This window comes from Dunckerocampus dactyliophorus, chromosome 20 (genome assembly GCF_027744805.1).
Source record: "Dunckerocampus dactyliophorus isolate RoL2022-P2 chromosome 20, RoL_Ddac_1.1, whole genome shotgun sequence".
NCBI classification, from domain to species: Eukaryota; Metazoa; Chordata; class Actinopteri; order Syngnathiformes; family Syngnathidae; genus Dunckerocampus; species Dunckerocampus dactyliophorus.
In genome coordinates, this window is record NC_072838.1 from 19,355,729 (window position 1) to 19,381,805 (window position 26,077).

The window sequence follows — 26,077 nt, forward strand, 5'->3', positions numbered from 1 at the left end:
ATGACATTTTGATTTGTTTTATTCCGTACGTCATCACGCGACGGCGTATTGCTGGATACGTCATCGCCACGCGACTCTACTTGTGCTACGCAGTTGGTTGTTTGGATTTGTTGGACTATTTGAATTTTCCACTAGCGATTTGAATCTTGGTGAATTTTTGGTGAGTTTTTTAGCCCATCATATGCCAGCTAGGAGAAGCAACGTCAGCAAGCCGCCAACATCACTTTTTATTTGTGCCGTCCGAACCTTTGGTTTATGTTTGGTTCGGCCCACCCGATGGAGTACGCAAAAGGCGCAGTTGAAGGTTCGCTGCTGGCTGCCACCAACGTCAGCAACGTCCCGGCCTTCCTCACTAAACTGTGGACTTTGTTGGAAGACCCCGAAACTGACCCCCTCATCTGCTGGAGCCCGGTACGAGCTCAGCTCTCAGCATATATTGCATTTCTAGTAATACTACTGTATATAAATATAGTTTTAGATTACTATGTTATCGTAGCACTGAGCATGTTATTATATTAACATTGAGAATGTTAGCATAGTATTACAGTAGATAGTATTTTATTATCATCTTATCTTAGCATTGAGAATGTTAGCATAGTATTACAGTACATAGTATTTTATTAGCATGTTATCTTAGCATTGAGAATGTTAGCATAGTATTACAGTTGATAGTATTTTATAAGCATGTCATCTTAGTATTGAGAATGTTAGCATAATATTACAGTAGATAGTATTTTATTAGCATCTTATCTTAGCATTGAGAATGTTAGCATAGTATTATAGTATATAGTACTGTACACGCGTTGATAACAGTGGTATGGAATATAAAGTATAATACACAGTTGATGCTAATTACTCAGGCCTACATATGGTGGTTATTACAAATAATAAAAATGTAATGAATTTAAATGCGGACTCTAGTAACAATGGGATGTAGAGATGTAGTGATGGAGTTGAGAAAATGACAGAATGTACTGATATCAGAAGTTTGTAAAATGTTTTTTTGTTTTTTATCTCATGTCAGACTGGAAACAGTTTCCATGTTTACGATCAGGCTCGGTTTTCTAAGGAGGTACTCCCACAGTTCTTCAAACACAACAACATGGCCAGTTTCATCCGACAGCTCAACATGTGTGAGTATGACTTCACTAAAGAATGAAAATGTCCTTTTAACAAACCTTTACAATAGATGCCATTGGCTACAGTGTCACATATTTCCATATCCAATGTTCGTGAGTATGTATTTATATGTAGAAATAAATGACATGTCAAATCTAAGTGGTAGTGTTGCATTCATCTTCAAAGGAATAACAACACATGAGGCAAAAGAGTGTGTTTTTAAATCAACATGTGGGAATTCTTCATGTCCAATTCTTGTAGAACCACAACTACAAGAAAGTTCTCTTGAAGTCACTGCTTGTTTGAATTTTCTGCAGATGGCTTCCGGAAGGTGGTCCACATCGAGCAGGGTGGTCTGTTGAAACCAGAGAGAGATGACACGGAGTTCCAACATCCATTCTTCATCAGAGGACAAGAACACTTGCTGGACAACATCAAACGCAAAGTCACCAATGTAAATACAGTGCGTGCACTGGGAAAACATGCCACACACACTCTTCTCCATGACAACGCTGCCTTTGCAGGTGTCTGCTGTGCGGCAGGAGGAGGTGAAGATCTCAGCAAATGAGGTCAACAAGATCCTTAACGACGTACAAGTGATGAAGGGGAAACAGGAGACCATTGACTCCAGAATCATTGCCATGAAACAGTAAGAACTCCCAAGTCCAGACTACATCACACTCTATTCTTGTCCCATGAAAGGCTCAGGTTGACATTTGTGGAAGTGAAGGTGCTCACTTCCAGAATCCTCTGTGGTATGCCCGCTCACAAACAGGGCAGGCATTGCAGGTCTAGTAGGCCTGGAAGGTTTAACAAGTGGTGGGTGATGGAAGCAGCACTGAGCAGAAGATGTATGTGTGTTTCAGTGAGAACGAGGCTCTGTGGAGGGAAATGGCGTGTCTGAGACAGAAACACGCGCAGCAGCAGAAAGTGGTCAACAAGGTAAACACTTGCTGACAGAAAACATGGGCACCTTGCTGGTGTTTGTCATCTTTGCAGTTGTTGCTATTGCTTTATGAGTGTTTCTATTGTGTATTCCATGTAAGTTGGAGATCAATCAAGTATCTCTCTTTTGTGATTTTGTGACGTACAGAATAGTCATTAAAATACTTCAATAATATCAATAAAATGATAACTACATTCATCAATAGGAAATAAAATTGGCAGAATTATCACAGCAAAACCAACACAGGGAATGTGCAAAAAAACCCAACAAATACATTAAATCGCTACACAATCATGGCAACCTTCTTGTGTTGTAATGTTGTTGCTCAGAATTCGGGTGCTCGTGAATGCACCGTGCTTGCCGCTGGTAGATAATGAGGAAGTGTTGTGTGCTGTTGTGGAGAGCGACAGGGAAACGTGTTTGAGTTTACTGTATTTGAATTGAGCACTTTGTAGGCGTGTCACTGTCTTAAAGTGTAACTACAGTGTCAAGATGTTCTTCTCTTAGCACCCAAATGAGGCATCGAAAGCTGCTTAGGTTGGCACGGGTGCTATTATGATACTCATGGTATGGTATGGTATGGTACTCATCCTTAGTGGTGAGGTATAGGAGTTGGAGTTGGAAAGCTACAATTGGACTCTGATGTTACCTGACCCCTATTTCATACATTCTTCTCTTTCTTAGTTAGAATATAGCTTTTTTCCACAACAATGTCATAACTATCATTTTCTCTCTCAAGTTGATTCAGTTCCTGGTATCGCTGGTCCAGTCCAATAGGATCATGGGAGTCAAGCGAAAACTGCAAGTTGACCTTAAATGTATATTTGTATTATTGTGCATCACATTGTAGTCTTAAGAAATCACTTGTCCTGTCTGCAGCCCACTCATGCTCAATGACTCCAGCACCACCCACTCCATGCCCAAATACTCCCGACCCTTTTCGCTGGAGCACCTGCAGTCTGCAGCCAGCATCTTCCCAGCGGAATCCTCTTTAACCTCTGGACCCATCATCTCTGATGTCACAGAGCTGGCCACGCCCACAGCAGAAGAGGTGGTCAGTAACTGGATGGAAGCTGGGTGAGGAAGCTTCTGTAACCCTTTAAGTTTATGAGCGCCAACAGTAGTGCTTAGTTCCCACACAGTATGCTGCGTTGTTGTCAGTGAGGAAGAGACGTGTACTCACAAAACACTTCGTCCTTGGTCACTAATCACATTCACAGGGATGTACTGTACATTTACCAACACTGCATTTGTCCAAGGCTGGCAGATGTGTGTTTGTCATTTGACTGTCATGTTTCCACCAAGTATGTGTGATGACATTAGTCATAAAAGAGTGGTACAAGTGGCGTAGATTCCTCTATTTGTCACAATCTTCTGTTTTTGCTGTAACACAGAAGCTATCAGCAATCAGCGTTGGTTTAGTTCCGCGCCTGACAAACAAATCGTACCGTACTACTACCACTTTTACAGCAAAAGCATGCTAATGGCTAAAAATGTGTACCGAACTGAACCGATTGGTGCGTCTCACACGTCCAGAAAGACTAACATCAAGGAGGAGGAGCCTGTCATTCCTGACATGGTGGACAGTCCTGTTCTGGAGGATGCGGTTACATCCGTAGACACGCCTCTTTCTCCCACCGCCTTCATCAACTCCATTCTGCAAGAAAATGACACGCAGTCTTCCCAAAACACGATAACGCCCAACCTGGCGCCAGGTAAGTCCTCAAGCATGCACACTGTGCTTCTTCATGCTCCTTTGCCATTCTCTTTCACCTTTATACCTTCAGCCGCTCCTGTGGTTCTGATGAGCACCCCCCAAACCGGGCCCCTCCCACCAGCCCCAAATGGTCAAACATCCACCCCCAACCCAGGCTCGGCTCAGAAGTGTCAGACAGTCGTCTGCATTGACAAGTAAGTCTCCATATCTTAACTATCTTGCTCAAAATGATAATAGCAGTTGAAAAATGGCAAGAATGTATATTTTGCACTGTTGGATCTTAACAAGGTTCTAAGTATAGCTTCAAAATGCAAAAAGAAGAAATGGGAGTGAGACAAAAAAGCAATGTATTGCAAAGAAGCGTTCAAGTGAAATAGGCTGTTCATCAAAAATTGAAGAGCACAGCCTTTATAAGGCAAAATGTTGGTAAAAATGTGGATTGAATGTGATTTACAGTAGTGTCAGGTATAATCCTAACCCTGAATGCGGTGGGATTGTTGAGCTGCATAAGTAAGGCCTCTCGCAGCGTGCTATTGCTGCTGAGGTTGGACGCAGTAAGACAGTCACTTCAAACTTCTGAAAAACATCCTGAAGCTAATGGAACAAAAAAGTCAAGCAGTAGACCCAAAAAAATGAGCCGGAGGATCCCATTGGCTGTCCGTCAAGACACGGGACCAACCTCGGTCCAAATGAAGGTTGTTACTGGTGCAGAGTGCAGTCCAACAACCATCAGATGCCATCTGCCAGAGATGGCTTTTAAGAAGAAAAAAGCTCTTCAAATGCCTGGCCTCCTTCAAGGTTTATTAAAAGTTTTATTCTCCCTTGACGGTCCTGATTGCTTCCAACGTGACTGGCATGACAAGCAGATCCCACCTGAGATGTTTTTCACACGGCACAGTGGAGGGGGAGCCATCACGATCCTTCAATGGAACAATGGAGCTTCAGGTTGTGCAGGGGCGTCAAATGGCAGTAGGCTATGTGGAGATGTTGCAGGGGGCATTCCTCAGAGCATTCCTTCCTTAGAGCTAATGGGACCAACAGAGGAAGAGTTAGACGTTGGGGAGATACAGTGTAAAGCTAAATGGAAAGCTAAATTATACAACCTGGACAGAGCGTGTGATTAAAGTTTATGAAGAGTTAATAGGCTTGCTTAATTCTACGCCACCCACAGAACACTACCTCTTTTAGAAGAGTCTAACAACGACGACAATTTGTCCTTTTTTTCAATAACGCCTCCTCCAACTCCACCACAACAACGTATGCTCGGCCACTCCTCTTCAAAGGTAAATAACATTTATCATTACGTATTATTATATCATTTTTATTATTATTTTTTTTCATTAATTATCCTCATTTAATATTAGTACTGCATCCAAACTCATATTTACATACATACACAAATACTGTATATGTATACACGTACATGTAGTACCTACATCATTGGTAATTTTTTTTAGGCTTAAGAACAATTCGACATAGTGTTGTTTGCTTTGCTGGTGCTGGAGGTCTAATTTGCACACTACATATGTTGCATCTACCTCCACACCTTGCTCTTCCCCTCTGCCTGTCTAATGAAAATATATACAGTACATTTACTGCATTTTGCTCATTAGCATAGAATTTGATACTATAGTAGAGCATTTTAAAGTAAAAACAAGTGGCTGCATTGGGCTGAAAGTGATAATACATTGCTTAATCATTCGCCCAATGAAAAACACCTGCCGCTATGTCAAGTGTTTTTCAACTAATACATGATGTGTTTATAAAAAAAAATCCTACCAATATCAATGAGTCATATTTACTAGCTATTGATCTGCAGCCACTGAGTATTTGCAAACAGCTGCTGAAAACAGATGCTGAAGGAAACATTAAAAAGTGAAAATAAGAATGAATGAAAACATTCATGACGTTACTAGACTTAATACAAGGCACTAAACTAGATCTTATGTTACAATGTAGCTGCTTTTACAACATGCAATATAGCACATTTTAAAAATGATTGGAAAGAAGACATCAAGTTGTGACTGTATGAACCTCTGTAAATCCTGCATGGAAGTGTGAAGTGTGTATATCTGCATATATCTTTATTTCACTTTAAAACGCTGTATAATAGTCTTATATTAGATAATTGTGGACATGTGTCATCTATATTTGTTTATCTCACAGAGATGCAACTTACATTAAATAAATGTAATACGCTCTCTAAAAGTTGTGTGTGGAAAAAAAAAGTGTTTAGTCCTTGACGAGCCCTGACAGCGTGGCACTAAAGTGTAGCATTATATTGTTTTACAAAGTCACAGCTTAACATGCTGTAAAAACATGTACTTTCTTTTGTCGTATTCTCTGCTGCAACTGAGTGAGTGAGGCCGGTAGAGCTGCACTTTGCTGGTCTGTGTGTTTGTGTGTGTGAGGGGGAGGGACCAGGTACTCGGGCATGGTACACCACAGAGACACAGGAACGAAGCCACAGAATCTCAGCGCAGCAAAAAAAGTTCATATATCGATGTTGATTAGTCGGTGACATTTCCTGCAGATCTTCAGCTGGAATTAACATTTTATCAGGAGTGTATAACATACACTCTGTGTGTGTGTGTGTGTGTGTGTGTGTGTGTGTGTGCGTGCGTGCGTGCGTGCCGGCGGGCGCACGCGCATCGGTGGGGTTTTCAGGTCTGAATTGTCGGATCACGTGGAGACTATTGACAACAGTCTAGAAAACCTGCAGAACATCTTGAACAACCAAACCTTCGCCTTTGACACTTCTCCAATCATGGAGGTGCGTGTGTGTGTGTGTGTGTGTGTGTGTGTGTGTGTGTGTGTGTGTGTGTGTGTGTGTGTGTGTGTGTGTGTGTGTGTGTGCGCGCGTGCGCGCGTCTCTCTGTGTATGTGCATGTGTGAGTTGACAACACACTTTAACTTGTCAAACAATCTTTGTGTTCAGTTGATGTACCCTTCATGGTCCTCAGGAGACTTTGACATCAACATCTTGGACAGTGTGAGTGACATCTTTCAATTTTCTGTGTGCTTGTTGCTGCTCTTCTAACACAAATATCCTACCTTAATAGCTGCTATGTGACGACACCGCCAAAGGAGCTGATCAAAGTAACAGTACAGGTAGCAACACACATACACACACACACACACACACACACACACACACGGCTGATGTGAGGTACCATTATTCCATGCACTTTATCCAAAATGTAACAAGTTGTGGTCAGTCAGCATATCTGTACTGTACTGTACTGTAAGAAGACACACATGACAAATAAGATGCAACCCTGTAAAAGTGGTGTCCATGGTGACAGTGGTGCTCTGTGATTGGTCCAGGGAAGCAGCTGGTGCAGTACACACCTGTACAGATTTCTGAACCAGTCAATGTGGGCGAGGGTGGGACCGACTTGCCGTCGTTACTGGAGTTGGAGGCGGAGCCTTTCCTCAGTCCTGACACGCCCACTGATGACCAAACCACCAAATTGAACTCTGACCTCTGACATCGTCAAGGAAGGATGAGACTCCTCCTTATCCATGATGATTGCCTGCACAGCATCTTGCTGTTATCAATCAGCATGTCAAAGGTCACATTTTTACTATGCAGAATTGAGATTTTTCTTTGCTTTTCATACATCTTTAACAAGAATTAATATTTTTGGAAACAGGATGATCAGCAGAAGTATTCTTGTGGTTGTAGCTTGTAGTGGTGTTTACTGCATCAAAGTCATTTATTGTGCACCTTGTCAGCTAATAAATACACAAGCTGTTGATCTTATCAACAAATGCCACCTGTTGATGTTCAAAATAGACACATTTATTGTAAAATCATTAAAAGACATTTTACAGGTTGAGCTTCTTCTAAAATTGCTTCTACAGATGACAAGCAGTGATAGCCACCTTAAATATTTCCAAACAAAAAGCCATGGCCCTCTCAGCGGGGCATAAAGGCTAGTGGTACAGGTGGGATTGGGCGGAGCGTGCTGATTGGTCTGTGCACTCAAACTGGTAGCGTAAGAACCGAACTTGAGGCTTGATGTAGAAGTCAACAGGTATCCTCCAGTTCCACGTTTTCTGAAGCTGTCAGCAAAAACACAATAAGAGGTTTTTCTTTCCTCCACAACACCATTCATTCCGTTGTTTTTTGGATCATGTGACGCTATAACTACACAGTTGATGTTTTTGGATGCACAAAAGATCAAAGCAAAATGGAAGGATGCGTGGTTGTTACGGAAACCAATTCAAGCGTGAAGGTGTCACCTCACCTTCAGGACCCTGACCCGATGGGTTGTACTGTTCAGTGACGGAACCTGCAGAGAGCAAGCAGAACCAGGAGGACGCAAAGAACAAACTTTTAGCATCTCCACAGGAGCCCCACCCCCCCAAAAAAAACCCAAATACAACTGGGTGTTAAAGGAATAGTTGGCATGAAATTGTAAGACGTCCCCATCAGCAGTGTAGTGTAATTGGGCCAACATTAGCAGACGTAAACGTCACAGCAGTCCTTGCGTGAGTACTCACGTCAACACTGCCATCTAGTGGGCACAACGAGATACAAAAAGAAGACTGCGAAGATTTCTTTAAAATAAGTTTTTGTTCCAATTTGTTTATTTTTTAAATGGTTATGTTACAATGTCAAAGATGTGCAATGTTGAGCGTTGATAAATGAAAAGAAGTGTTAGCTTGCGCATTACATACTCAGGATTATTCTGTCAGCTGTCCTCCCTAGCTATATTGGCGGCAACAGTGTTGCTTTTACAGTCATCATCTTTTGGGAACTCCTCATAATGCTCCATAATAAATGCGTCCACTTTTTTGGAAAATACTCTTGTTGGTATCGCTTCACTTTCCAGCGGAAGTAGAATAATATGACGTCAAACGCACCCTTTCATGTGAATGCGCACTTAGGACAAAGCCGAAAACCTGACGTGACAAAAAGTAAGTTGATAACCACCGTCGCAGTACGTCTTGAGCACAAAGCCTGGGTTTGTGGAGCCACTTTAGCCGTATGCCCCCCCCAGAGCGTTAAAAGAATGGTGCGTACTTGTAATTATCCGGCCTGAAACAAGACGAGTGTGTCTATATGTCCATAGTTTTCCTGTCATAGACATTGCTATTAGACAACTTTGGCAGCTTGTCATATTTGCAATAAAGTGAGAACCAAAGTGGCCAGGATGAAACTCGCTGTAGCCAGGATGATTATGTTCCTACACGGCCAGGACAGATGAAGAAACATGTTTTGAAGCGCTGTGCTGTTCCAGGACCCCAGGTAAGAACTAGCTATACTAGCTAATTAGATGATAAGCCTTGTTGGTTTACAAGCTAATGGTATTGCACTTGGAAGGCTATGAAAAATCAGCTAGTAATGTGTGTAGCAAATAACCAAGTGAAGGAAATGTAGTGATGCATGTAGCATGCAGTGATATGATGAGCGATTTGTGAGGTCTGATTTGTTTGCAATGCGGCATTTTTGTGACGCAAATGTAATAATGTTTTGAACGCATATTGTTTTGAGAAGCCAAACTCTTTACTTTGGGTTGGGGTCACTTTTGAAGCACTACACTGCTGATGAGGATGTCAGTATTGTCATTCATAGTACTAACGCTGACTAAACTGTTATGTCAACACACTGGAGACACTTACCAGCCTTGTGGAAGTCCCCAGTCACCTGTGCAGCACCTTCACCAACACATGACATCATCACGGTATGACATTGTCATCGCTGATGACATCACCATATGTGATGACAGAATCATGGTATAAGGTGATGACATAGGTTATGACATCATAGGTGATTACATCACCATACATGATGACATATGGTATAACAGGTGATGGCATAGATGATGACATTGTATGTGATGACAGCATCATATGGTATAACATCACATCATAGGTGATGACATCATAGGTATGACATCACCATACAAGATGACAGCATATGGGATAACACCGTAGGTGATGACATCATCATCAGTTATTGTGCAAAGGGGTGAAAAGACTCACTGGAGTGCAGCGGAGTTCCTGTTGCCTCTGAAAACACTAAAACCCAACAGGTTTTACTTTCCACGTGTGCAATAGTACTCGTGTTAACCCTAGTGGACGTAGCTTACTTGTGGCTGTCGCCCTGGTAACTGTGTCGGCGTGCCATGTCTGCGTTCCTGTAAGAAAAGTGCTAAAACATAATGATCTTGGGATGCAGGGGGGAGTGCCAACAGTGCATGTCAACAAGTACCTGAGTGCAGAGGGTGCGTCAGGTCTCTATCTGCCGGCTCGGTGTGCATGACCACAGGTGATGACCCTGTAACTGATGTCGTACGTCGGGATGAAGAACGTGGCCCACCGGATGCAAACATTCCTTGTTTAGTGATGCTCACCTGTGCTGTCACTGTGGAAGTGGGTGGCCAGCTCCATGGTGCCTGCTGACATCAGCAGTCCAAAGATGAAGATAAGCATTGATTGTCAGACCTTGCGGTAGACCCGCCGTACCTGTGGGAGCCCATGGCAGGCTGTGAGTGTGAAGATCCCTGAGTGACGCCAGTCGGGTGGTCACTGAGAATAATAGCAAACACTCAGATGAACTTCTGCCCTGGTCTGTTTGTGACTGCTGTGATTCTTGTGAGATGTTGACCTCCATCCATATCCTTCAGCTGAGTCTGTCTGCCATATCCTGGTTGAATAAGAATGCTCATTCATCAGTACAGCCTCTGATGGATGAACAATATAATTCCCAAAAGACAATTCTTGGTACCGTTTGTGTGAAACCACTCTGATCCTGTGGGGAAAATACATCAATGACGTGGATCATAATTACTTTCAAACATATTCCTGCTAATGTACTACTCTTATACCTTGTACTGCATGTTGGAATATCTGCTTGTTCTGTGTGTGGTGTAGTACTATTATAGTGTAGTACCTGCTTATTCTGTGTGTGTTGTACTATTATAGTGTAGTACGTGTTGTACCACTGTAGTGTGTGTAGTACCTGCTTGTTCTGTGTGCGATGAGGAAGATGCTGAGGGAAACATACCATAAGAAATCATCAGCTTATTATGAGGGCATTTTCTATTTCTTGACATAAAAGTAGAGTGAGCTGCTTTTAAGCACATGATTCCTGCCGGGTACTGGAGTGGGTGTGGTCTGAGACGGGACTAGATAGTGATTGGTGTCCTTTCCATTGGCTGATGACATCAGAGTTAATCAGACTTCCTTCACAGGATGAAAATGGAAATAAAAGTTGTTTCAGTGAATGGAAACCTATTAGGCTATTTGGAAAATAAAGTTGTAAATTTACGAGCGAAAAGTGGTAACTTTATGTAACAGGCATAGCCTTCCTGAAGAGCGATGCTCTTCTTTTTCCCTCTGGCATGTAATATTACCACTTTATTCTCCTACATTTACCACTTCAGTGTCGTAATATTACAACTTTTTTTCTCTATTTTTTTATGACTTTATTCTCAAAATCTCAGATGTTTTTTTTCAGTGTGGCCCTAATAGTCCGTCGTAGAAACCCAATGCAATACCATTCATTGAATAATAATAATGATGAATATTTGTGACCTGTGGAGTCTATCATAGTTGGGTCCGTGGTGTGACCTGAAAGAAATAACGGCTATTACTCCCATTTGTGTTGTTCTATACAAAGTCAAGAATCCATGAGAATAATCTTCCAACCTGCAATGTCAGCATCTGAAGTCTCTGCCCCACCTGACAAAACAAACTTTATTTACAACATGTATTAATTGGAAGTGGTAGTTATTAGCACTAGGTAAGGGCAACATTCATAAAAGGGAAGCCCTTGCCAACAGGACTGAAGCAAAGGAAAAGACGTAACGTCGTAGTTGAGCTTACCCAGCAGGTCCAGCAGAAACTGATGAACGTGCGGCTCCATGGTTCCTTCCAGAACCAGATAGAGAAACGAGTCAGAGATGTTTGTGTGCTTTGTGTGATGGAATGAGCAAGAAATGCAGTTGGCCAATCATCTGTAATATTCATGTGAGACTCTGCCTTCATCATCCCTGTCATCCAATCGGACACACCTCTCCTGGACACGCACCTGTGTGCTCCAGGTGAGAAGCTCCACCCTCAAGTGACATCAGCATACCTTAGACAACGGTGTTTTAAGTGACAGGACCCTAACATTGTATGCCTCGCCCCCTTTAGACTTACCTGTTTGTCCCTCGGCTCCTCCCCTTCCATTCAACAGCTTCTGTCCGTTACCTGGAGCGCTCCAAAAACATTTGGGCATCGTGATGCACATGTATGGAGTTATAGATGGCTGATTGCTTTTAAAGAACAATTTTCACCCCAGAGGAGAAAAGGATGAGTTGGGAGGACATTAGAAGGTTAAAGATGTTCACCATTTGAATAGGAGTCCACTGCATCAGAACCTGCACACGCATGTTGGACAACATTTAATTCGGTGAAAAATTCATGCTAAAATCGATTCAGTCATTTTGTAGCGCTTATCCTCTTCAGGGTCAAAGGTGAGCTGGAGCCTATCCTAGCTGACAAAAGGCAGACTACACCTCGACATAAATACAGCTATGCACAATATGGTTTTCCAAAACTTCTGCATTACCGCCAGAGACGCCTGTTGTTCCATCGGATCGTCCTCCAGCCACAGCTTCCTGCCAACCTGACACATTTAAACAACTCATCAACTTCTAAGAAGGTTTAATAGCACCTGAGGTTTTTGTGGTGTTTGACTCACCGCTGACATGGACGATGGATGACACATGGGGTCTGATACCTGCAAAGAAGTGAGCCAAGTATGAAGAAGATGAGCCCTGATTGGGTACACGTGATGAATAGCAAAGACATGGTAATGATGGAATCATTGCTGCTATCATCTGACCGCTGAATTCCCCTCAATGGAATCTTCATCTCTCAGCAGGATTGGACTGGAACAAAGCAACATTTCAGCTAAGAAAACCTGATCGGGGTTGACTTACCTGAAGCCCCGCCTGCGGTCTGGTGGGCACCAGGAGGTCCTGCAGGAGAGGAAGATGGGGGTGGGGGGTTGTATGAGTGCAGCTCATGTTTCCTGAACTTAATTAAAAAACTTCACAAAGCTTCACTTTCATTCAAATATTTTGTCTAATCCAAAACTCTTTTGCTTCAATTTGAGTATTGATTTGGAAAATACCACCGCAAATTAATCCCATTTCAGTTTGAGTGACCCTCACAACCATCCTAATCACAGTTAGGCCTGTCACCATAACTCATTGTGCTGGACAATAATTGTCCTACAAATTATTGTCGATAAACGATATTCTTGTCAACATCTTTTCATGAATGTAATGATAATATATGTCATAATAGTACACCGTATCAAAAGCAATCAACTTTAATTTCTCGAGTATTTAACATTGGACTTGGAATGTCTACATCTTTTTAAAATAAAATTAATTACACAACAAAATAAACAAAGGACAAAAACACCCCAATGAAAATAAAAGTGTCTCTTTTTGCAAAAATTTCACTTAAATAAAAATCATAATCACAATATTGCTTTGGTATGATGGAGTATAAGGGCCACATTAAAATTTTCAAGAATAAAATCGTAATTTTACAAGAATAAAGTTGTAAATTTCTAAGAATAAAGTCCTAAAATTATCAGAAAAAGTTGTAAATTTGTGAGGAAAAAGTCATAAATTTACGAGAAAGTTATACATTTGCGATAGTCATACATTTTTCCAAGAAAAAAGTCGTAAATTTATGAGAATAAAGTCGTACATTTACAAGAAAGAAGTCGTAATATTACGAGAATAAAGTTGTAAATTTACAAGAAAAATTTAAATTTATGAGAAGAACGTGATACATTTACAAAAATAAAGATGTACATTTACGAGAAAAAAAGTTGTAAATTTACAAGGAAAAAAAGGCAAATTACGAGAAAAAAGTTGTACATTTATGAGAATAAAGTAATACATTTACAAGAAAAAAGTGGGAATATTATGACAAAAAAATCATGTTACGAGAATAAAGTTCTAATTTGACAAGAAAAAAGCGGTAATATTAGGTGTCATGGTGTCAGAGGGAAAGGAGAGCATAGCTCTTCAGGGAGGAAGGAAACTTTCCTCTTGCTTTAGGGAAGCATTTATTTATAACGTGGCAGCAAAACAGAGCAGTTGAGCATTTAATGTTCACTGTAGTGTGTGCGTGGCTCCTGCTCCTTTGAATGCTCTCATTAGCTGCTAGCCCTTTCATTTGCGTTGGCTGGCTTGTTACTCCTCACCACACTCACTTGCAGTACTCTGTGTGTACACTTGCTAGCACCAGCAAACATGCATGCACATGTCAATTTATCACCACCGGCAAAATTATTGAGGTTGTTTTTATTTATCGTGCAGTTCATTGATTTATTGATTATTGTGACAGGCCTAGTTACACTTTAGATGGATTCACGCCTTTATTTTGAACTTATGTTATGTTGGAAGCTTAAAAGGTGAAAGGTCAGCCCATCTCTCACCCTCCTTTGTGGAGTCGTCGTCATCTGAAAGGAAAACACATCCAGGTTTTTTGTATTGGTCTTGTTACACGTAGTTTGTTTGTTTGCCCAATGCTACAACACTCATCTCAATATTTGCGTATTTTTTATTTACGTGAATAATAATGAACAAATAATGTTTATTTAAAAAAAACACTGTTAGCTTTTTGAAGGTTAATTAGGGGATCTTTTTTTTTTCTTCACTTTATTAAGCACATTTTATTTTATGGTCAGTTTAGGAATGAATGGTTGAAAAGGTGCTGCAAGCGTCACCACGGGAGAAAGTGAAATGAAACACACCATGCCACCGTGCGTCTGTGCAGGGGATTGCCCAACATGCTTATTGTGCAGGAAGAGCCCCCCCCCCCCAAAAAAAAAAAAAAAAAAAACAAGCCTACCCTCATCCTCCTCAGACTGTTCACCCTCCACCTCCTCAGTAAGCTCCGCCTCCTCACGCTCTGAAAAAGCATGACACGTCTAATGTCCCCACAGCATGTCCAGCATGTTGAATCTCTTTTTACCTTCCACGGGGGCAGTCAACACTGGCGGAACCAGGACAAGCAGCAAGGACAGCAAGATCAAGTTCCTGATGCAACACAAATCAATCATTTCTGTCACAGATAACCAATACACGTCACCCTGTTATCCATGAATATCAGTCACACTTTATCAGTCCAGCAATAAGTAATACCAACAAGCACAAAAAATGTTCATACAGTCTTTGGAAAGAAATGTTTTAATACATGGAATCACTGAATTAGTCACTATAATAATGATAATAACTATAATGTCCTTCGAATAGTCACCACCAATGACTTTACTAATATGGTCATCAATTAGTTATATCATATAATCCATCAATAGTTTACTAATATGGTCATCAATTAGTTATATCATATAATCCATCAATAATTTACTAATATGTCTATCACTTATTGTATAATCCATCAAATATTTACCAATATGTCAGTCAGTTAGTTATCATAAAATCCATCAATGAGTCTCTCATATGTCCTTCCGTTACTGTCATGTCCACATGTCTATTAATCAGGATATCATGTCCAAGAATGAGTCACTCATATCACTAATATAGCCATAAAAGGGTCACTTAAACGTCTATCAATTCATTACTATCATGTCCATGAAATAGTCAGTATCGTGTTCATAAATTAGTCACTAAAAGGTCCATCAATTACTTACTGCCATGTCCATCATTTGCTCGCCAATATGTCTTATCAATTAGTCACTCTCATGACCATGAATTAGTGAGTACCATGTCCATTAATTGATCGCTATCATGTTGATTAATTAGCCACTATCATATCCATGAATTAGTCAGTACCATGTCCATTAATTGATCACTATCATGTTGATTAATTAGCCACTATCAAATCCATGAATTAGTCAATATGGTGTTCATAAATGGATCCATTCATTAGCCACTATCATATTCATGGATTAGTCAGTATCATGTTCATTAATTAGCTACTATCATATCCAATGAATTCGCTATTGTCAGGTTCATTAATTAGCCTGTATCATATCTATAAATTAGTCAGTATCTTGTTAATTAATTAGCCCCTATCGTATCCATGAATTAGTATCGTAAAAAGTCCATTAATTAGCCAGTATCAAAAAAAGTTTACTCACCAAGGCGACATGATGTTTGTCTGCAGATGAGACCTGCATGAGCATTTTATAGCAAGGGGGTGGAGCTTTGCTACGGTGGGGGCAGGGCTTGTGTTAGAAACAGTGTGGCTCTTTTATTGGATCAGTCTGCTTTCACATCCTTATGTGTCACTAAGCCATGAGCTGCCTTATTGTATACGCAGCCACGCCTCCATTTGTTCAAATCTACCAAAATACTTCCCACTCATGAATGTGCTGCTATGCAAACCAGCTCTGTGGTTTGGCAGTCTATGATGAAGAAAATCTTAAACCTTAGATGGTCCAGTAAGATGCCACAATCTATCCCACCTGATGAGCAAAACAGGCTGCACTTCCCATCAAACGTCTTAAGTTAACTGTTAAGAAAAACGATCATATAAGGAAAACAACAATAAATCAAACTGATTTGGAGAGTTTATTATTGTTTCCTTTAAATAAAAAATACAAGAAACCAGCATCTATTTTAAAGTGCAACAGTGAAAACAAGACTAAACATGGTGCGTATTTAACACAACCTCACACGTACCAGCATAACATCAAAGTGTTTTATATATTTAGCAAGCATAGAGGCAATGGTAGGACATAAAGGCTAAAGCCTAACCCTAACCCATAAAACAGAGAGGGCTAATACAGTATGTCTCCTGGAATTAACTGGTTGACAGCAGCCAATGAGTGTGTCCAAGTTCAAGAACCCGGCAGCTGTGTTATCTGTTTGGTGGATTTATTCATTCATTTATGATATACAGTAAGTGGTGACAATCTTTATGTTTTGCTGTGGTCTGCAACAACAAAGAATAATCAGTAAAACAATGCAACTGATGTTACACACAAATATAATCATGAAAACTGGTACACAAATGTAAATATGAGCTGAAATGACACACTAAGATTCATTGAGGTGATTCACACTGCTAACTTAACTACATGATAAAGCTCTCTTCTGTGCATTTACACACAGCATGAACATTTGTGAGCAAGGACGAGGTGAAAGGAAGAAATGAGAAAGTCATACACATGGATAAGTTGCACGACTACGATGCAGAAAAAACTTTACATGCCACCAATTCTTCCTGTGGACTCTACCCACACCCGATTCATCTTTATGCTGCTGATGGCTGACCTGTCTTTTGATTTCCATGGTGGAGCCCTTTCAGAATAGAAGTGCAGCAGGCCACTTGGGTTTGGAGCAGTTACTATGATAGGAGGCCATTTTTTAGGGTACAAAAATGTGTGTGTGTGTGTGTGTGCATACGTGTGTGTAAATCAGTGCCCATGTGAGACCACCAAGCTTCCTCAGTCATGCTTTTAGTGAAACTTCATCTTCTTCACCAGAGTTGCTCTTCCATGTGGGCGAGCTGCAGCCTTTAGTAATCTGACTCAGCCCCCTCCTCCACACCTGCATTTAGTTTCAGGTGCTCTACGGACCTAAGCAACCTGAAGTTCTATTTTTCTTATAAAACTTAAAAACGCTAACTGAAACATCAACTGTCACATGCAAATTTCATTTGCTGTTAAATTGGACTCAGGAAAGGTAAGGAAAAGGCTGACACTCCTCCACCTTCTTGCTGTGACGCAACTCTAACGCAAAAATTCTTTACGCCAAATGTTAATTTACCATTCATTTTCTATGCCACTAGGGTCGCGGAGGTATGCTGGAGCCTATCCCAGCTGTCTTTGGGCGAAAGGCGGGGTACACTCGGGACTGGTCGCTAGCCAATGGCAGGGCACATATAGACAAACAAGAATTCACACTCACATTCATACCTGTGGACAATTTAGAGTTGCCAATGAACCTAACATGCATGTTTTTGGAATATGGGAGGAACCCGGAGTACCCGGAGAGAAAACACACACACAAGGAGAGAACATGCAAACTCCACACAGAAATGCCAGACAGAGATTCAAACCCAGATCTTCCAGATCTCCTGACTGTGTGGGTTAGGGTTAACCACTATGTCATCATGTGAAATATAATTTATTTATTTTTAATTGTATTGCACTGATGGATGGCACATCATTTCACTGTTTACAATGACACTGGCAATAAAGATTCTATTCTATTAATAATGAGCATAAAAGGAAACCCTTTTATATGAACAGAAATTTGGAGAATTTTGCACATGCTTGTTATTAATAAGACAATGAACTGAAAACCACTTCCAAACCTCATCCATGTGACTTTTCCCCAAGAAGAACACATCTTCTAAAAAAAAAAAAATTAATTATTTTTGGATGACGCCCGATGCACTTTGGTACACTTTTCATTCCGAGTTGAACTTAAGAACCAAATCTTAAATGGAATCTCAAAGAGGAGAGCCTTGAAAAGAAGTGAGTATGCGGGCCTGGTTTTGGTTGTTCCCGAATCAACTAACCAGACTGCAACTCCACATTTAGAAGCAGGTGTTCATGTCCATAATAAACAATGAATCCAAACAATCGGGGAATGAAAGTTTATTTGATTATCAGTTTCTTTGCATATGTGACTTTCCCTATGACCAGTAAGCACAGAATATACTGTATGTACATGTTGATTCATCAAACACACCAAATAAAACCAAGCAAAAAGGCAATGCTGTTGTCAGGGCACTTTATTCCACTGAGGCCGTCCCACACTTGTGTCTGAAAGCACAGAAAAGCCAAACGTAAAAACTCAATCTTTGACTGTACAGACAGGAAAGAAAAGCTAACGGCAATCATCGAAGACTTGGAATTGTCATGGGGGGTTGGTCAGCTGGGACACTGAATAGGATGAGGCTTGGGGATGGAGGGAGATTTTGATGAAATGATTATTATGTAAATGTGCATAGATGTTTAGTAAGTTAGTAGACTCTTTTAAAGCACCTTTCAGTCTGATTGACATCAATGTTCCTGGGACCTCACTGCTATACAAACACAAAACACAATGGGCCAGAGGAACCGTTTAGTTTCAGGAACTACAATTGCCAAAGGTTCCTGGGCATTTGTTTTGTTTAACATTTTTATTTAATTTTGTCACCACCATAATGGATTTGAAATAAAAGTCAACAGTGAGAACGCTTTGATGGAAATATACCATTTACTGTTTAGAAATGAGCTTTGAACAGAACTGGTATATTATGTACTTATCTTCACCTGGAGCATTACCTGCTTAATCACACAATCAACTTCTACTTCACTTCTGGAAAAGGAAATACAAGAAATACTTCACTCTGACTTCCTTGTCAGATGTTCTTTTTGATTTGAAATTGATTTGGTAGTTTAGAGATAAAATGTGAAGGAAAGCGTTACCATCTGCGGCGGGGGGGTAGAGTCTGCTTGGTTAATAAGAGTTGCTGCAAAAAAAGAGAGCAACAAATACGGTCAGAAAGTGAGTTCATGCAAATAAATAGAAACTTGTCAATATAAGATGTAATTCCTCAACAAGTCCAAATAACTTTGATGTTGAACTCATATTTCTTATTTATTTGTCACCTTCAGTGGAGTCAAAGACTTGGGAGCTCTCTTCAGGTTCTTGAACCTTCTGCTCCTCCATGTTTTCCTCCATGGTGCCTCTGCTGCTGTCAGCATTACCATCCTTAGAGGAGGTTTCTTCTCCCTCTATGATCACCTCCGAGGCCCCTTCCATCAGGTCTGACTCCTCAGACAAATCTATTTCTGGTATCGCTCTTCCGTCTTCCACCTGTATCTCGTCCTCATCTACCACCTCAAGCCCCACCTCGCCACCCTCCTCTAAATCAAGCATGTCATTGTCATCACCATTATCAGCCATGTCTGCTGTGGTTGCATCAGACTCGGGCTCATATTCGCTGCTTGTCTTGTTGTCCTCATCCGCCTCAGAACTCGACTCTGATAACAGATAGTGCCAGAATTTTCAACTTTGACATCATGTCACAAGCTGGTTTACGGTGAGAGTGTCAACGTTATGATAAAATAGAAGCTAACCTGATGGGAACTCAGCTGACGCTAGGGGTTTAGGCAATTCCAGCGACTCGGATGATTCTGGGATGATTCCGGAGTCTACGGTCTTTGGAGTTTCTGCAGACTCTTGTGATTCCGCAGACTCTGGTGATTCCGCAGACTCTGGTGATTCTGCAAACTCTGGTGATTCCGCAGACTCTGGTGATTCCGCAAACTCTGGTGATTTTGCTGACTCTGGTGATTCCACAGACTCTGGTGATTTTGCTGACTCTGGTGATTCCACAGACTCTGGTGATTTTGCTGACTCTGGTGATTCCACAGACTCTGGTGATTTTGCTGACTCTGGTGATTCTGCAGACTCTGGTGATTTTGCTGACTCTGGTGATTCCGCAGACTCTGGTGATTTTGCTGACTCTGGGGTTTCCGCAGACTCTGGTGATTTTGCTGACTCTGGTGAGTCAGCGGATTCTGCTGTTTCCACAGACTCTGGTGATTCTGCATATTCTGGAACTGTCGAAAAATGTTTTTAGGTTTAATTGTGTGCTGCTGTAGGAAATGAGAACATCTGTTTTTCGTTACAATCCTGAAGTAATGTCTGAAGTCTTCATAGCCTGACTGAATGAGACAGACTACTTGATTTGCACCTGTGAGCATGAACATGACACTTTGTCAAGTCACACAACACAACAGAGATTGTATGGGTACGATTTAAGAATCAGACCTTCAAGTTCTCTTTGGTTGTTGTCCTGAACATTTGGTTGTGCTGATAAAGAAAACAATTGATGACTCAAGCGATCAATCGAAAAACATGTTGACAAGCTCACATGTTACCTTCGCCTTCTTCTTGGGAATCATCAACATCTGTGGACACACTTGATTTTTTTTATTATGCTAGTTGTGATCCCTGAAGGGTGATGCACGCACACACACACATGCACACTCTCTTACCCGGGGAATGTGATGTGTCGTATGACTCAGGCGCTAACATAAAGAAATGAAAGAGGGAAAGCACATTAGACTACCTGTAGTTATGGTAGGTTTTCAATCATTTGATGTTGCTTTTCATGTGCAGTGAGAATATGAAAAGAATGCAGTAGGTGTGTGTGTATGGGGTTAGGGTTGAAGTGATGTGGTAGTTGTCGTCTACTATGATTAACAAGCATCTCTGACGTACAGCTGTGAAGATGGACATAAACATGAAGAGGTATTTCTATCCCTTGTCTTCAACCCCTGGCCAGTAAACAAAACGATCCACCTCTGTATCACCAGTGTGACGTGGTAAAAACACTTTAAGTATAGCTTTGTGAAAAGTGCATGACAAGCATCCAATTAATTTGTTTTCTCTTCGTTGTGCTCTGGCCCCGCTCTCCAAATTCCCCACAAGCAGCACTTCGTCAACAGCTAATAAGTCAACAGAAAGAAACAGACGCATGATGGGGCCACCATCAGCCTCGAGTGCAACCGTGCCTACCTGGTCGAGATGTCACAGGTTGTGTTGTCGCTTTTCCTACAAGACAAACCATACTCAAAACCACAGCGCCACAAAGAAGCACAAATGTCTTGATGTTTGCTGTGTTTTACCATTAAGATGAGCAAGCAGCGCTGCACTTCTGTCTGCAACATAAAACATGCAATCATCCTTTTTTTAATCAATAACCAAATCATTTTTACATGTTTGTTTTTTTCCATGAAAATTCAACAAATTTTAAGCAGAGCAAAGTTTTGTTGTAGACTTGGCAAAATGCAGTGCTTCTTCACACATTTATTGTACTCGTCATGCAATTTGACTTTTGAATACGCTTGTGTCACGATAATCAATAAATTGATTAACCGCACGATAAATAAAAAGGAACTCGATAATTTTGCCAGGCTTGATAAATTGACATGCAAGTGTGTGTGGTGAGGAGTAACAAGCTAGCAAACATAAATGAAAGGGTTAGCAGCCAATGAGAGTATTCACAGGTGTCCTAGCCACGCTGCACTGATTTTTACAGGGTCACCACACACATAACACAGCCATCTGAAAATATATTGCAAACATATCAAATAAACAGTGTGGAATACTTTCTTGGTGCCTGTGGTGTATAAAACACCATCTGATGTCAATTGCAGCCCGTTTCTGCATCCTCATTTTGTGGCATGAAAAGGTTTGTGACAAAGACAGTTAAAAAAGTAATACAAAATGTTTCAGCTGCCATGATTTCCCAAGTATCTCGTTGTGCACCAGACACATTTTACATCGCATCCAAAATATGTACTTTCCCTAACCCTAACCCTAACCCTAACCCTCCTAACCCTAACCCTAACCCTAACCCTAACCCTTCCTAACCCTAACCCTAACCCTAACTCCCACAAAACATTACACTTCATTAAAGGTAAACAGTGCATTCTACACACAATTGGACATGCAAATGAGCTGACGTCTGCATTGACACACGATGTCAACTTCACAGTATTTCTCCATTTTTTTTCTGCAAATATTCAGACTACAATGGAGTGATTAGGGCCACATTGGAAAAAAAAAGAATCCGAGATTTTGAGAATAAAGTCATAAATTTACAAGAAAGAAGTTGTAATATTTCCTTTGCCCAAGGCCAAAGGTCACCTAAGTCCCCCATTTTCATAGCTGTCTCAGGCAATGTCTGTTATGACGGAGTATTAAAATAATAATAGATTTCGAGAATAAAGTTGTAAATTTCTGAGAATAAAGTCGTAAATGTACAAGAATAAAGTTGTACGTTTATGAGAATAAAGTCGTAAATTTACAAGAATAAAGCTGCACATTTGTGAGAAAAAAAACTCGTAACTTTATTTTATAGGCATTGCCTGAGAGCTATGAAAAGGGGGAACTTATGTGACCTGCCTTGGGCATGTGGAGGGGGCGGGGTAAATGATCAACTGCTCTGCTTTGCTGCCACGTTATAAATAAAAGCTTGCCTGAAGCAAGAGGAAAGTTTCCTTCCTTCTTTAAAGAGTTATGCTCTATTTTCCCTCTGACAACGTATGACACCATGACACCTAATATTACCACTTTATTCTCCTAAGTTTACCACTTTATTCTCCTAATATTAACACTTTTATTCTCTTAATATTACCACTTTATTCTCCTAATATTACCACTTTATTATCCTAATACTAACACTTTATTCTGCTAAATTTCCCACTTTATTGTCCTAAATGTACCACATTATTCTTCTAATATTAACACTTTATTCTCCTACATTTACCACCTTATTCTGCTAAATTTACCACTTTATTCTCTTAAATTTGCCACTTTATTCTCCTATATTACAAATTTATTCTCAGCAATTTACAACTTTATTCTGCTAATATTACTAAATATTCTCCTAATATTACCACTTTATTCTCTTAATAATACCACTTTATTCTTATAAATGTATGACTTTATTCTCAAAATGTCAGATTATTTATATCTTGTGATTGATTATGACTTTTATTTAATTGCAGTTTTTGCTAAGAGAGACACATTGCATTGGGGTGTTTTTGTCTTTTTTTGTTGTTGTTGTTGTTGTTTTTTTTTTTACTTAAAACTGCTTTCAATTTTGTTGCATTTTCCTGCTTTCACTTTGGAGTCCAGTCTGAACAGTACACATAAATAAATATCACTTTCTCAATAGTATTTCAAATGGGGGGTGGAATGAATACCTAACCCTAACCCTAACCCCTGGGGGGGCATGCCTGAACATAAGTGAAAACTACTGGCATCCACAAATGTTTTTTAGATGTAAAAAAATGCCTTCAAACCAACTTAACGTTGGGGGAAAGCCTAAAAGAAGTGTGTATTTATGTCATTTATGTGAGTTATATGATTTATGAGTTATGTGATTTATATGTGTTCCCAAAGTCATTCAGTCATTTTCTTCACACCAAATGTGCAAATAGAAATAAAAATGTAAATGTAAATATGTCATTGGCGCAAGCATACCAGGAAGTGGAGCTGCCAGACACAGTGTGACAAGAGCGAAGAGCAGGAACAGTGTAAAACACCTGAAAGACACACACACACACACAAACACACAATGAACAACTGTCTTTCACAAGCGTGTGCGCACACACACACACACACACACACAATGAACAAGCAGTCAGTGTTTATTTCTAAAAGAAAATTCAGCCAGCCATCAGTCACAGTGTCCCAAAGAAAGAAGTGGACATGTTGGCTTTTGTCTTTTTTTGTTGGACAAAGTCAACAATGAGACAAACCAGGTGATCTTGATGGCTCAAAGTTTCATCTTGTGAAAGAAAACAAAGCCTCTATTCTTCTCCAACCACAAGAAACAAGCCAGAAGAGTCTCATGTTTGTAGTTTTACCACACAAATGGCACATTCTTCATTTAAGATGACTAAATGAGACACAGCTACAACATTTGATCATCAGATAGAATAAATAAATGTCCACCACACAATTTGACATTTTGATGGTCAACAAAAAAAAAAACAACAGACTGTACACAAAGTCTAATACAGAGTTTGAATGAAAACATCAATGAAAGAAGCCAAAACGTCAATGGACTCACCGTGGGAACATTTTTGCAAAAGTCAACACAGCAAACATCTGCGTGATCAAAGCTCAACATCTGAAGTCAGATGAGCGCCAGAAGACGTTTTTATAGTCAACCCCTTACTCCCGCCTCCTCCTTCTCCTCCCCCCAGTCACCTGGCCATCCCAAATGACTTGAACTTCATGCTAATGACTTCCAACTAGGCAGCAGCTTTAGGTCAAATCCAGTGCAGCAGGACTAAAGATCTGCTGGTGGACTTGAGAACAAAAGAAGTTTGATGGAATCCTGAAGGCGGGAAGCACTGGACTACCGGATCGGCGCTGCCAAAAAGGTTTTCTATGTCCCTCCAACTATTTGCTTCTGGTTTGTGCTGCCACAAAGGAGAAGAATGCAGTGTATGTATTATTCCCATATCTGCCAAATTCTATATCAGTCTTTCCACGCTCCAACACCTCAAAGCTTTGTCATGGATGACATCATGGGTAGCGTCTGCTGTGTCTGACTGATGGATGAGTTTTACTAAAACCTGAACAACAACTGCGCCGACCACATTCCTCAAAGCCTGAAGAACGACCTGCAGCCTGAGCATGAACATGAGCTACACCTTTTATGGACAAATGAGCCCCAACGTTTGGAACTCTCTGAGATTTGGAAAAACCTCCAGCAAAATGACCCAGGTCAAAACGTATCCTCCTTGGGCCAGTCCCAGAAACCTTGGTGGAGCAGTCTATCCTGAAAACCATAGATCGGTGGAAGACATTTGTAATGTTTTTATGTTTAAGATGGTGTGTGGCTGAAAACTTCTTCATTTTCTTCTTCAACTTTCATTTCCATCATTTGGAAAATGGAGTGAAAGAAGAGATGCCAAGAGAAGTGGAAGTATTTTCAGAGGAATGTATGGCGGTGTGTGTGTGTGTGTGTCCTAGGATGAATCCTCGTGTGTGTGATCCATCAGTGGGGAAGCTGAAGCTCTAAGGACTTGAATCAGAGTTTGAGTCCAATTATGGACAAAAATTAAAAAAATAGCAGCAACTCTGCTTCCTGAGTCCTTCTGTGGTGCCACTGAGCAAACTCTCAGGTCAGGTTTGTCCTTGCATGCCTGCATATGTGTAGTCCATCTATTTTCTATGCCGCTTCTCCTCATTGGGGTCGCGGGGGAATGCTGGAGCCTATCCCAGCTGACTTCGGGCGACAGGTGGGGTACACCCTGGGCTGGTCACCAGCCAATCGCAGGGAACATATATGAATGTGAGTGTGAATGGTTGTTTGTCTGTGTGCATATGTGTAGTGTGCAACAAACATATATACATTATTCCATGTTATTATGCATTTGCACATTGATTCTCAAAGACGGGACAGAAACTAACATGTTGCTGGCCAAACGCTCTCGACAGCAGCTGGCAGTAGAATGCAGTGCTGTAGATTTAGAGCTGAAGCTGAGAATGATGCTTTTCATCACAAAGATGAAAGTATTAAAGCTCTAAACTACATGAAATGTTGCTTCATCTTCTTATCCATGACAGTGAAAGCGTTGAGATGATTCACTTGTTAGATGATAATAGTAATAATAATGATATCCAACCAGGAGGATTTGAAGGACTTAGCTCATGGAATAGGAGAATTTTCTCATTTTTGTTAATAGCTGTTAGTAGTTGTGAGTGCAGTACAAGGTCATGGAGGATGTGGAGGCCCCCAATGGCTGGTTTGGCCTTGGGCCCCCAAATGTC

At 40.7% G+C, this 26,077-nt stretch overlaps 3 protein-coding genes across 17 annotated transcripts; 1 reads left to right on the top strand and 2 right to left on the bottom strand.

Moving 5' to 3' along the window:
* The first annotated feature begins 63 nt into the window (after window positions 1–63).
* Window positions 64–7,624, top strand: LOC129173005 (heat shock factor protein-like). Of its 2 annotated transcripts, none has more exons than XM_054763400.1 (13): window positions 64–411; window positions 1,025–1,133; window positions 1,437–1,582; window positions 1,644–1,768; window positions 1,986–2,061; window positions 2,805–2,866; window positions 2,945–3,142; window positions 3,602–3,780; window positions 3,853–3,976; window positions 6,450–6,555; window positions 6,721–6,774; window positions 6,845–6,893; window positions 7,110–7,624. In XM_054763400.1, exons 1-13 carry the CDS (start codon window positions 256–258, stop codon window positions 7,271–7,273), a joined length of 1,548 nt encoding a protein of 515 aa, XP_054619375.1. In that variant the 5' UTR covers window positions 64–255; the 3' UTR covers window positions 7,274–7,624. The 2 variants fall into 2 exon arrangements, with proteins under 2 accessions (XP_054619375.1, XP_054619376.1); XM_054763401.1 differs by having other exon boundaries at window positions 1,437–1,573.
* On the bottom strand, window positions 7,573–15,944 carry si:ch211-80h18.1 (uncharacterized protein LOC555593 homolog). Of its 7 annotated transcripts, none has more exons than XR_008567144.1 (22): window positions 15,913–15,944; window positions 14,784–14,848; window positions 14,661–14,720; window positions 14,245–14,268; window positions 12,725–12,763; window positions 12,484–12,522; window positions 12,352–12,408; window positions 11,622–11,666; window positions 11,445–11,477; window positions 11,331–11,366; window positions 10,878–10,979; window positions 10,756–10,785; window positions 10,522–10,545; window positions 10,402–10,440; window positions 10,260–10,322; window positions 10,148–10,192; window positions 10,006–10,077; window positions 9,884–9,931; window positions 9,777–9,812; window positions 9,414–9,492; window positions 8,036–8,080; window positions 7,573–7,850 (listed from the first exon to the last, which is right to left on the bottom strand). XR_008567144.1 is itself a non-coding variant. In XM_054763409.1 (22 exons), the coding sequence occupies exons 1-22, from the start codon at window positions 15,921–15,923 to the stop codon at window positions 7,816–7,818; spliced, it is 984 nt and encodes a 327-aa protein (XP_054619384.1). In that variant the 5' UTR covers window positions 15,924–15,944; the 3' UTR covers window positions 7,573–7,815. The 7 variants fall into 7 exon arrangements, 6 of the variants coding, with proteins under 6 accessions (XP_054619384.1, XP_054619385.1, XP_054619383.1 ...); XM_054763409.1 differs by having other exon boundaries at window positions 9,414–9,449; XM_054763410.1 differs by having other exon boundaries at window positions 7,573–8,080; window positions 9,414–9,449; window positions 10,148–10,189.
* Window positions 15,945–18,180: 2,236 nt separating this feature from the next.
* LOC129173006 (neurofilament heavy polypeptide-like) lies at window positions 18,181–24,450 on the bottom strand. 8 transcript variants are annotated; one of them, XR_008567143.1, is made up of 13 exons: window positions 24,366–24,447; window positions 23,774–23,835; window positions 21,409–21,441; window positions 21,299–21,334; window positions 20,776–20,808; window positions 20,659–20,688; window positions 20,549–20,590; window positions 19,852–20,337; window positions 19,381–19,755; window positions 19,198–19,241; window positions 19,042–19,087; window positions 18,772–18,809; window positions 18,407–18,549 (listed from the first exon to the last, which is right to left on the bottom strand). XR_008567143.1 is itself a non-coding variant. In XM_054763406.1 (12 exons), the coding sequence occupies exons 1-11, from the start codon at window positions 24,401–24,403 to the stop codon at window positions 19,082–19,084; spliced, it is 1,185 nt and encodes a 394-aa protein (XP_054619381.1). In that variant the 5' UTR covers window positions 24,404–24,447; the 3' UTR covers window positions 18,386–18,549; window positions 19,054–19,081. The 8 variants fall into 8 exon arrangements, 5 of the variants coding, with proteins under 5 accessions (XP_054619377.1, XP_054619378.1, XP_054619380.1 ...); XR_008567142.1 differs by having other exon boundaries at window positions 18,772–18,812; XR_008567141.1 differs by having other exon boundaries at window positions 18,408–18,549; window positions 18,772–18,812; window positions 19,054–19,087.
* Between the last annotated feature and the right edge of the window lie 1,627 nt (window positions 24,451–26,077).